At 46.8% G+C, this 12,010-nt stretch overlaps 1 protein-coding gene across 1 annotated transcript in view; it reads right to left on the reverse strand.

Moving 5' to 3' along the window:
• Nucleotides 1–4: 4 nt before the first annotated feature.
• The window catches only part of REL (REL proto-oncogene, NF-kB subunit), a 29,572-nt gene continuing 17,566 nt past the window's right edge, over nt 5–12,010 (reverse strand). The window contains exons 5-10 of the mRNA XM_048296147.1: nt 7,560–7,700; nt 3,798–3,902; nt 3,302–3,514; nt 2,897–2,965; nt 2,718–2,795; nt 5–2,370 (exon numbers count right to left, since the gene is read on the reverse strand). Of these exons, the coding sequence (XP_048152104.1) occupies nt 1,658–2,370; nt 2,718–2,795; nt 2,897–2,965; nt 3,302–3,514; nt 3,798–3,902; nt 7,560–7,700 (1,319 nt within the window). The 3' untranslated portion in view covers nt 5–1,657. The remainder of the gene's footprint in view (nt 2,371–2,717; nt 2,796–2,896; nt 2,966–3,301; nt 3,515–3,797; nt 3,903–7,559; nt 7,701–12,010) is intronic.

The following is a 12,010-nucleotide window of genomic DNA, read 5'->3' on the forward strand; positions in this document are numbered from 1 at the left end:
TATTTCTTTGGTCTTTCTATTGCTTAAGAGTGTGGAGGAGAGGTGCAGAAGTGAGGAAAAACTGCTTTGAAACAGGGAGAGTCAATTCATTTTGTTGTGCACCTGGAGTTTGGGGAAGCAGTTTCCAAACTTCACCCGCCTGTCAGGTCTGTGTGATGGAATTCCAGCAGCACCACCAGAGTGCTCCCAGTGCAGTGGATTCCTGCAGGGAAGGCATCCCTGCGTTCCTGTAAGCCACAGAGGGGTTCTGGAGCACCCTTCCTTGTGTACAATTCTACATCTCAAGTGACTTTTTTGATTTGGGGCTGAGTTTTGGACTTTTTATTGCTTTTTTTATTGCTGCTCTCATTGTGCAGTTTTATGTCACCGAAAGGTAACAACTGAGAGCCTTAAGCCTTATCTGCCCTAAAGAGCAGCTGTGTCACTTAAGAAATACTCAGACATTTCTCTGTGTTGCTTCTTAAAAAATAACAGTATAATGAAGTAGCCAAGGCCAGAGTGTCTTACCCAGCCAGTTACCTCCAGCTGGTGCCAGGAACAGCTCAGGCTAAGAGCGAAGACTGGGAATCAAGTGGGAGGGAAGAAGTTCTGGTTCCTGATACAGAGGATAGAGGAGTGTTTTTAATTAGTACTGACTGAAATGGCTTTAAAAGTTGTTAATAGAGGTGAGGCTGCACCAAGGCAGCCTCTGGCTTTGCCCTCCTGGGAGGGGGTGGTACTGGGGAGGCAGGATCTGAGCCTTCTTTAAGCAGTCACTTGCATAGCAGGAAACTGCTGGGATACCTGAGGAAAAAGTAAGTGGATACTTCGGCTCCAGAGATTTCTGCCTTTGCAAATCTCACTCACATCGCAGCTACACACACACACGACTTGCAGAGCAATAACAGCTTCATTCCTAAAGCAACAGGGGCATGGCTTGTAAAATAGTGCACTCTGGATGAAGTGCAGACAAGTCCTCACTTTCTGTTCCTTTTCTTGTGCAGTGATTTCCTTTACAACAGAGCTCGACTATTTAAGAACTCAAACCTTCCGGTCTTTTTAAATATATCTAACAATGACATAGTCATTAAAAAAAATTTACGAGTAAATTTGCCTTCAAAGCAAATGGAGTGTGGTGACAGCGTGGAAAATCAATGTATGTTCTCATTTTAGGAGAAGAATATTTATAGAAAGGGGGTTAAAAACCCAAACCTTTCAAGTAAGTTGAGCAGAACTCGGACGTCATTAGATGAAACTGAACTAGAGTGCTCACGTGCAGGTTTTTTTTTCCTAATTTCTGTCCTATCAAAATTTAATTTCTATAGCAAAAATGGCTATTTCAAAACAACTTTAACCCTGTGAAGTATTTGAAATTTTAACCCTTCTGAAGATGCCAGCTTTTACAGTCCCCAAAGATAAGGAAGCTTTAAGTGTTAACAGTTCCCACTTCCGACAGCGCAAAAATATGTCTACAAGGTACTTTTAAGGTAGAGAACCCCAAACCCTACTCCCACCACCCTCTTTATGGGCACCACTATGGGCTGCAATAAATAACCTTTAAGTTATACCACGAAACTTGCACAGCAACATTCTGAAAGAGAAAGCAGGGACTCCAGAAGGGTCAATTACTCCTCTCCACGCAGCGGCACCCGGGGAGCTCTATGTAGCCAGCGCTGGCTCACGGGTTATAGCTCTGTAAAATGTTATCAAAGGGGAAGGACTGATAGAGCTCATCAGTGTGGACACCGTCGGTGTCATAGAACTGGCCGTCTGCCAGGCTGCCCTGGTGGCTGCTGGACAGTCTGGGTTCGCTCAGCACCTCCTGGTCGATGAAGCTGTAAACGGGGTCGGCCAGGCCGGGCTGCGACGCGAAAGTGGCGGCGCCGCTGCCCGGGGCGGCCGGGGGCAGCTGCAGCTGCTGCCGGTGGCTGCCCGCGCCCAGCACGGCGTTGAACTTCTCCAGGCTGATGCTGGTGCAGTTCATGTCGTCCGTGTCCATGCCGAGCATGCCGGCGCTGGAGGCGCTGCCGCCGGGCAGGCTGTGCAGCTCGGCGGCCGACACCACCGCCCCCGGCCCGTTCGTGCTGCCGTAGGTCCGGAAGAATCCCGAGTCCTTCTCGTCGGTCCAGGCCAGGGCGCTGTCGTGGAAGGCCGGGAGGGAGCTGCTGCCCGGGGCGGCCGGCGGGGGCTCCGTGGAGAAGCTGTTGGGCGGGTGGGCGCCGAGCAGCCCGGCCGGGGCCGCAGAGCCGTGCAGCCAGCACGGGGACAGCACGTCCTGCTTGCCCGGCCCCACCGCCGGCGCCAGCTGGGAGCAGCCGGGGTACAGCTGACTCGTGTTGGCCAGGGCGCCTAACCCTGGCATCATCAGCGCGGATGGAAACATGTTTGGTTCTACAAGAGAGAATGCCTCTTTTTAGGGTTTTTTTCCGAATTACAAATGGTAAAAAGCAAAGACAAGACAGCAGAATCTTTGTAAGACTGTACGTGCATTTCCACTGTCTACTTGCTTCACTGCTCTCCAGGATGGACCCCAGAGTTCTGGACAGCAGCAAGACAGCTGCCTACCTCACGTTTCTATGGCCCATACTGAGGGTGACATAAAAAACTGATAGTTTTAAGTTTGTACAGTCAGAAGTATCAGTATCTTACAGGAAAATACCCTCAAGAGATTAGAGTTTCAAGCAAAGAGGAGGGCACTATGTGCTTAAACAACTGTCAGACTGCAGGCAAAAACCTACCTTTCTTAATCAGCTTCCCTTCAGGGGTGACGACGGGGAATGGGGCTACTTTGGGCCTCTCCGTCGTGGTGCTTGATCCTGCAAAGGAACAAAACATGAGTCTGCAGCATTCAGAGAAAACAGCTCCATCTAAATGTAAGTTCAATCAAACAGAAGAAAAAGGCAAATATTTTCCTTACCACAGTCCTGTATGAGCTTCTGCCAAGCCAACGTTGATCTTTGCCTTTTTGCTTTGTTGCCATATGGATCTACAGAGAAAGGAGTGGAAGGGCAAAGAGTTGCATTTCTCTTTAATAAATACCCAAGTGGTATTTAATAAATACCTTGGTGGCACCAAGTTGTAGTAGGATTTATTTAAAGGAGAATATTGCAGGCATGGCAGCACTAACAAACCATGCCAGTGTTACCCGATGGAAATTATGGATATTTTCACCGAAAGAGGGAACAAACTGTCTGCTGTAATTTTTAAAACCCAAACCTCCACTTTGCAGAAGCAATGTTGTAGTTTTTTTACTAATTAAGCCACTACCACGAGTCCTGCATTGATCATGGCTGTTCAGAAGCTCATCTCATTGGAAGCATACCCTTTTCATCTGGCAGGTATCTGAAATCCATGGGTTCACTGACTTCCTGGTCAGAGGGCCTCCGCAGCTGCATCTTCACCGTGACGGGCTCAGTGATGTCTTTGAGGAACGGCGGCGTCCTGAACACGATTGCGACCTGGCGGTGAACGTCGGCTTGGGAAAACGAACCTTTGGCCTCCCAGTTGTCCAGGACAAACCTGACTTCTATGTCATCTGGGCCATGAGAAACAGAAGCTGCTTGTTAAGCTGGAAAACTGAGAACTTCCAGCAGAAAAAAGGGGAGCAAAGTGAGGAGCCTGACTCAGAATTCAGATGCAAAGTAAATGGATAAACTTTAAAGGCAAAAGATCCCATGAACCTGAAAGCTGTTCCACCCAGCTACAAAACCAAACCACTTTGAGGTGTGTGGTGAAGGGTTTCAGCCCCCCAGCAGGAAAATGGTTATGGAATGTGTTCATTTGGGAAAAAGGGAGAGAAAACACCTAGTCCAGGTTACCTTTCTGAACTTTGTCACACAGCAGAAATATTTCATCTCCTCCTTTGACGCTTCCACAGTTCTTGTTCACACGACAGATTCTCAATTCTGCGGTGTTGGGAGCTCCTGGAAGCAAACAAGCAAATTTAATGACATAGAATTACTGTGGCTTTGTCACTGTTGGATGGGTACTGGGAGTTCAGGCATATAAAGGGAAGGCAACAGCTGGAGGAGTGTGACACCCTGAAATCCACACAAAGCAAGTCGCTCCATACAGGAAATTCAGCAGCAGGGCCTAATATTCCATGATCCTACAGCTTATCTCCAAACACAAGACACCAGCAGTGCTGTGCCATTCACTCCCTAGCTATTGTAGAACAGTCTCAAATACTTCCCCCACTGACGTGGTTGTGTTCAGCCCCGCTGCCCTTCAGCTGCAGAATTCAAAGCAGCTCTGAGTGACTGATTACCTGGTACAGTCACACTTCTCTGGAAAGAGCTGGGCTAGCAAGTCAGGAGAATTCCCCTCTCTGAGGATCTGGCTCTAGTTCTATTCTATCTAGTTCTATTCTCAGAGGTACTTGGCCATCCAGCCTCTCCTCTGTTCCCCTCTGCAGGCGTCCAAGAACAGCTCTAGGACCATAATTTCGTACCTGCACCAAGGGCAGCAGGTTGCACCCCAAACCACTCAAATTTCAAACTCCAGACTGTGGCTGTACATGAACAGCCCTCAGGATAGCTGTGGGTGGAGAGCTGTCTCTCACCATGAATCAGCCCCCACTGAAGACTGCACACTGCATTCCAAACAATCTCATGGCTATGGGTGACTCCAATTGGATGGAGCCACGCTCTGCTTGGTGGTGTCTGGCTCCGTTCTGGAGCAGCAGCTCCAAACACATTTAAAATGTCTGGAACAATCCAGCTGGTGCTGCTTTGACACCATGAAACTGATCCTCCATGAGGCTCCACCGCCACAGGCTCCCTCATCCAGACATAGAGAAGAAATACAAACTAAAGCTCACAGTGTCACCCTCAAAAAAAAAAAAACAACCCCAAAAAACAATCAAACCTGCTTTAGACTCTCAGTTGGAATCAATTCCTGCCCAAGTACAGGTACAGCACAGCACAGACTACACCTAGAGCAGAGTTCCTGGTAACCTGTCACCAGACCCTGATTACGTAGTTACCATCTGCAGTTATTACTGTCATTATTGTAAGTGGGAGCTACAGCCTCATGTACTACATGACACACACCACTTCATTTGCTGAATGAATCAGAAACCTTCAAGGGAGGGGAAACCAAACAAACCCAGAAACAGGGCCATGTGATTGACAGCGTCATGGTGCACTTTTCACAGGAAGGGTAAATTAAGAATTGTGAGGAAAAGCCTAATTTTACCATTGTTTCACTTCTGTGTGCTTGAATGGCACTCAATAGCAGAGAATCAGAGTGGTTTGGCTTGGAAGGGACCTTAAAGATCATCCAGATCCAACCTTCTGCCGTGGGCAGGGACACCTTCCACTATCCCAGGTTGCTCCAAGCCCTGTCCAACTTGGCCTTGGACACTTCAGGGATGGGGCAGCCACAGCTTCTCTGGGCACCCTGTGCCAGGGCCTCACCGTCCCCAACAGGGAAGAATTTCTTCCTAATATCCAATCTAACCCTTCCCTCTGTCAGTTTGAAGGCATCACCCCCTGTCCTGTCACTGCATGCCCTTGTGAAAAGTCCCTCTCCAGCTCTCTTGCAGTTCCCTTTAGGTCCTTATAACAGATTTTTGGGACGGTCTCCTTCACTGGAGTTTGTTGTTTTGTCCTTAGACAAGGAATTCAGAAGGGAAATCGACACACACAAATGCCAGCAGATGTGGATGCACCACCGTGCTGTCAGCAGGAGCGCTGAGCCCGGCACCCACCTCAGAGGGAAACGTTCCTCACCTCCTGTCACCTCAACTCCTGCCCAATTCCTGTTCCTCACTCCCCTACACCACATCCCTGGCGACAAGTCCCTAGAGAAATGAGCTCCTCACCGAAAATCATGTTGCTTTCAACAAGGACAGGACAACACGTTCTATCTATCCAACCCCATTTCTCAGAAATGGTGACCCGCTTCATCTGACTCAAAAACTCTGAGTTTTTGATATGCAACTTGGGAAATTCTGTTCCAAACCAGTTAACTTTAGAAGCATTTGGAAACAGAAGGTGCTGAATTTGAGACCCTTGCAGCCTCTGCTAATGGGGCTGCCTGTGTGATGTCAATATGATTCTTCTGTGTCGCACTGTGCAAAGCAAGAGGAGACTACAAAGGAGGAGAAAGTGAAGACAACACTTGAAGTGTCTAAGCTGATTTTCAGAGCATCTCTCTGCTCCTAATCCAAGCAGATCCGTGAAGGCTCAGCGCTCAGAGCCCAGGGCTGTCCAGCCTGCAGTCCCTGTCACCTGAGGGTACAACCCAGCTGTACCTCAGAGCAGCTCTAACCAGGCTCACATCTCTAAAAGCAACTCGGATCTGAAACTGAGCGAGGCCATTTTTTTATGATTTGTGGTTGCAGCTCTGTACACATTTATTTACGTGGCTGCTGCATTACAGGGAGGGTTTTGGGTGCCTCCAGTGCTGCCCACAGACACCTCCAGCACCACCCCTGCTTCCCCCACCACACTCAGCCCCGGCCTCTCGCGGCTGTGCCGGGACTGACGTCAATCCACGGGGACGAGTAATCATGATTTGGCACATTTCTAAATGGCATCTGAGGCAGAGCTGCAAATCTGGTACATCAGTTTTTATCTCAGCCCTGATTATTTCAGTTGCAAGGGTTCTCAGTAACACAATGCTCGCAGTTCCAGCTTCTAGATCATTCTAGAGGAGACTCTAAATATATCAGAGCCATCTGAGTTCAGATTTTCAACATTTTCACAATGGTTGTGCCCACATCAACACAATCCTAACAACTTTAGGAAATGCAGATCTCATTTTATCCAGTAGTTTCAGCTAAAATAAGGACCTCAAATATTTAGCATGGAAACACTCATGCTGCAGAAATGAAAAACACTGCAGGAAAGTTTTCCAGGATTAAGAGTTCTTTTGCTACTCTGCTCCCAGAGAGGAGTCCAGCACACACCGAGGGCTAAAATCCTCAGCTGCTGATGCCCCTGGAGATACCCAGTTTTGCAGCATGTGGAAAACCCCTTCTGTGCCAAGAAGGGGTTTCATGCACTTCTGCAACCTCCTGGAACATGATCAAAGACTCCCCCATTACCCACCTATACAGCAAAGCAGCCACCAACCAGGACATGAAAGGCCTTAAGACAGGTGCCCACTGGGATAAATCTCTCTTGCAAGTCCCATTCCAGAGCCCTCACAAGGCAAAGGCAAGATTCCTCAAGGGCACAAACAGGATCCAGAGGACTCTCTTGGAAAACAGATCAACCTTGAGGCAGCCATCTATCTCACTACTCTATCAGCCATCTATCTATATCACTTTAATCACTTGGCACGTCAAGAACGGGCCTTTCCTTGCAATCACTGCTGCTGTGTGTGAACAAGGGCTGGAAAAAGACCTGTGTGTGAGTCCATGAATGCCATGGACAATCCTTACTCTGGCTGGCCAACATTTCACCCTGGGATCAAGTTTGAATGTATGCTCACTGTGAGTTGCCACGTGTCAGTCGTGCAGAAGTGACCCAGAACTGGCATAGACCTCAGAAACCTGGCATTTCTCATCCCAAGCTAAAGAGAAAAACAAAAGGGAGAAGAAAAAAAAGCCATTTGGCTGAGCTGGTACTCACTGTTGTCATAGATGGGGTTGGAAATCAAAGGAGGAAGGGCTCTCGTGTAGTTGCCGTGCTCATCAGGAAGGAAAGCTTGGAAGCAGAGTCGCACAACGTTGAGGTCGTACTCGTCGATGTTGTGCAGCTGCTCCTCTGGCACTGAAGGACAGACAACACTGCGGGTCAGTCACGGAACCAGCAGGAATTCTTTACCAAACTGGGGATGAATCCTCACCAGGAAAAGAGATGGTGTTGCCCAGGCGCACGTGCCCGTAGCCCCCGGCAGCTGGACAGGGGCTGCACGAATTATCCCTTGTTCACAACAAATGGTACTGAAGCCTTTAACGCTTTCCCTGCACTCAACAGGGCTCAGCTGTCCGAGTTCTCCAGCTGTTTCTTGTGTCTGGTTTCCTCACCTTGCCTGCCACAACAGTTTCATGTATCTGTAGTTGAAAAGTCATTTTTTATTCTTCTTTGTGCATGATAAAATTTACAAAATTAATGTTGTTGTCCAAGAGAAATATTTTGGTACAAAAGGATCCTAGGATCTCATGAAAGAATTTCTGCAGCAGTGACACTTTGGCTACATGGTATCATTATCTTCCTCTAGAAACTGAGATGGAAAAAGAGTAAGAAGGCAATTCCCAGGGCAAGAATGAAGCTGAAACAACAGGAACTACCTCCCCACCCCATCACCACCAGTGTCACCGCTGTACCTTTCAGAGCAGGGATTAGTGGAGCCATTAGGATACAGATTTGTAAAACTAGAAGGAAACTCTTGTTGTAAAGGATCCATTTCCTTGCATATCCCTCCCAGTGTAAAACCCAGCAACGCATAACCTGAACTCAGCATTCCAATTTTGTTCACTCCTTATTCTAACTACAAGACACAGGACCTGGAATATCATTACTGAGCATTTCATGTATTCCCATCTTAATGGACAACTCTGGGAAGAGCAGCCCCCTCTGAATTTGACACTTTGCTTTAAACTTTCCTTTGACACTTTCCTTTGACACTTTCCACTAAACCATTGTGTTGACATTCAGTGCTAGCAAAAATGAGAAACTGACTTAATTTCACTTAAGTAGAAGTACTGATAATTAAAATCATTGTGAGTGTTTCTGTTTCCCCAAACCCCTCCAAGCAGCAGTTCAGCAGTTTCACACTCCTCACAATTACCCAAAGCCAACATGTGCCAAGTCACCAGAACACCAGCTCCCCATTCACTCCCTCCCTCCCTTTCAAAGGCCTCTTGCAAGAACAGAAGATTAAACATGGCTGTGATAAGAAGTCTGGGGACCATGCTGTACTGATTAGATTGCCTGCTCTGACCTTTAGCATTTATTACTGGCTCAGGTCTCCACCCTGCCATGAGTGGGATTCCACAATGCCCACCTGAGTGACTTCTTCCTTTTACTTTTTGATAGTGTGAAATAGTAAGTGTGATGAGCTCAGAATACCTTCCACTGGCATTTTGAGTCCTTCTGGTGCTCTGAATATCAGTTTCTCCTGGTCTCTGCTGCAAAGGGAAATCAAGTCACCTTTCCCCTTTACAAGCCTGTGATCTGCAGTATTTCAAGACAAATACAGCAGCGAGTACAAACTAAGCAACAACGGTGTGAGCTTCAGAAGTGGTGAGGCCCAGGGGAGTTCTGCCCGTGAGCACTTTGCAGGCTGGTGCTGACTGTGACAGATACACAGAGTTTTATGCTTTGATGCACTTCACCACTTCACCTGCTAGCCTGAAACAGGATCTTTAGGAAACAGGTTTGGAACAGACAGCTCCTCCGACTGACTTGGATCTGGCCAACTCCGCAGCCCAGCTCTTGATACAGCCTGATTCAGAGAGCACAGAAAGGAAAGTGCATTTTCCAAAGCGCACCTTGCAGAAGGGCTATCAGGAGAGCAGCTCTAATCCACGCCCTGACATCAGCTCCCAAGGACACCCTGACCTCACGGCCTATGTTCCTGTGCTGTGTTAGCCATTGGTGACCACGTGGATCCTTCCAGAGACCCAAGGGGTGGTCAAACCTCAAACCTCTTCCCAGTTAAACTGAGCACAGAGATTCAACACCTGTGCCTGAGTAAGCTGTCTGTAGCTGGAAGCCGAGCACGAAATCTGGATCTGGCTTTTGACCCTGAACCAGAAGTGAGGACTTTGTAGTTGTGCAACCAAGTCCCTCATGCTAAAGGAGCCTCAGTCCTGCTCTGTGTTTTCCACAGGGAAATGTGTCTCTTCCTCAGAAACAAGTAACAGCAGACTAAAGCCTAAGAGTACTCTATAAAAGCAAAAATACTCTAGATATGGAGAAAATTAGCAATGTTAATGTTCAAATGACATCATTTCCTATGCTACAAACTTGCGCAAATTCCCAATAAATCTGTTTAACACCTGACACAGGAGTGGTGTGCCAAGAATGGCAGGGGACAGAATCACTGTGTACAGCTCATTCCATTGCAGCAAAACCCACTGCTCCTGATTTGCATATTTTTATAAACGATTTAATAGAATTTTTTAAAAGTCTGTAGTTTGAAAGAGGAACTTTTCAGTCAAGAATGATTCCTCTTGAGCTATTTTTAGCCAGACAAGAAGAACATAACAGAGCAAAAGAAAGGAGAACAAGACAGCTGCAACTCCATCTTGTGATGACATGCTTTAAAAAATAAGAGAGAGACCAGATTCCACGCACATATGAAGAAGCACACCGCTTTCACCGATTTCAAAACATAAAAGACAATCATCCAAACAAAATAAAATGTTGTTATTTTTAACAAACGTCTAATTCTGCTCCCTCTGAAGTCAATTTGAGAGCAGCCACCAACGTGGAATGGATGCTGGCTTACACCTTAGGAATATTAAAAGCAAACAAAGCCGAGGCAGACAAACACCCTGAGTAATGCCTGGAGCATGGCCGGATGGAGGATGGTCGTGTCATTCCATGTTGTTCCAACAACTTCTGTGCAGGAGGACAACAGACAGGGTTAAACCTGACAAACCTGAAGTTATTAAAGTTAGGAAACGCTGTCGAAGATTTTGGGAACGCTATGTACTGGAGAGGAGGAGCAGCCACTGCATCAAGCCCTGCGAGCTCCGCACAAGCAGCTCGACTAAAACCAGGGGCATCACACACGTGAAGCGCAAACGTCGCCCGACGTGGCACCTTCGGGGCAGGTGTGGTAAAAAAAGGCTCCAACACAACACATGAACCAAAAAAAAAAAAAAAAAAAACAAAACAAAAAGGGAAGAAGTTCTCTGGTTTTGGCAAGAGTTCAACTTCCTTTTCTGACTGCTGCTCACTGTGTGGTACCACACCTTAGTGTCTTCATCTGAATCCAGACGAAAGAGCTGGAACCCAACCAAAAGCCTGGGTATTTTCCTGTGGTGGCCCAATCTAATTACAAAAAATAGCTTTAACCTGGCAGAAATCCTTCAACTGTAGTTATCTCTGCACACAGGAACACATGAAGGACTATTTATAAGTTTTACAAGGAGCTTTCAGAAGTAACTCACAGAAATAATACAGAGAAATTAAAATAATATTTAAAAATAATTAAAACTCTAAGGTAAATATAGAACATGATGTCCAAAAAATACCAGCAGCACCATGGTAAAAGAAATCCAGCCCCACTCACCAAGATTCTGGCAATAGGGTTTCAAAAGTCAAACCTGGGGAGGATTTGCTGTTCATCTGGAAAGGGGTTACAGTAACTAGTAAATAATTTCATTATATATCTGTTTACAACTCCTCTGAACAAAGTGCTGATTCCCCAACTTTAATAACTAACTATCTTGGAAATAATTCCCTAATCCATTGTCTAATAACATGGGAAGAGACCAATATAGTCCCAGTGTGGGCAAAACACCCCACAGGAGCTAAACCGTGAACTCCCTCCAGCCTGAGCTGGCTAATCCAGGCAACTCACAGGCATTAGGTTTGGGTTGTCCCTGTCTCCAAGACTGTGTCTCTAAAATCCAGAGATGCCCCACTGGGATTCCACTGAGAACCTGCTGGATTTGCTTCTGTGACACAAAACTGGAGACTTCCTGGGTTCAACACACCAATGTGCAAGCCCAAGTTCCAACACAAAATTAAAGATGCCTGTAGTATCAGGCCTCCTGTTCATTAATTTCTAATTATAGTTTTGTAGTTCTTTTAGTATTTCAACAGCTTTCAACATCCAGCAAGGCCAATAAAACGCCATTTATCTGATTAAATAAATGGGGGATTAAAAGCTTTGATGTTCACTCATAAGGTGATGCTTCAGGGAAAGTGGAAGTTTATTCTGAATACTGAAGAGAAATGATCAAGGGTTTGGTTTTTTGACTGATAATGTGACACCTGATCAAACAGCAGATCCCTCACACAGAGCCCATCGCCCAGCTAATGATGTCAGCCTTCTGGAGTGGGCAGAGCTGGAGGCACTTGAGCATCTCAACCTGCATGGAAACTTCCAGGGCAAACGTGGT

This window comes from Corvus hawaiiensis, chromosome 3 (genome assembly GCF_020740725.1).
Source record: "Corvus hawaiiensis isolate bCorHaw1 chromosome 3, bCorHaw1.pri.cur, whole genome shotgun sequence".
Classification (NCBI taxonomy): Eukaryota; Metazoa; Chordata; class Aves; order Passeriformes; family Corvidae; genus Corvus; species Corvus hawaiiensis.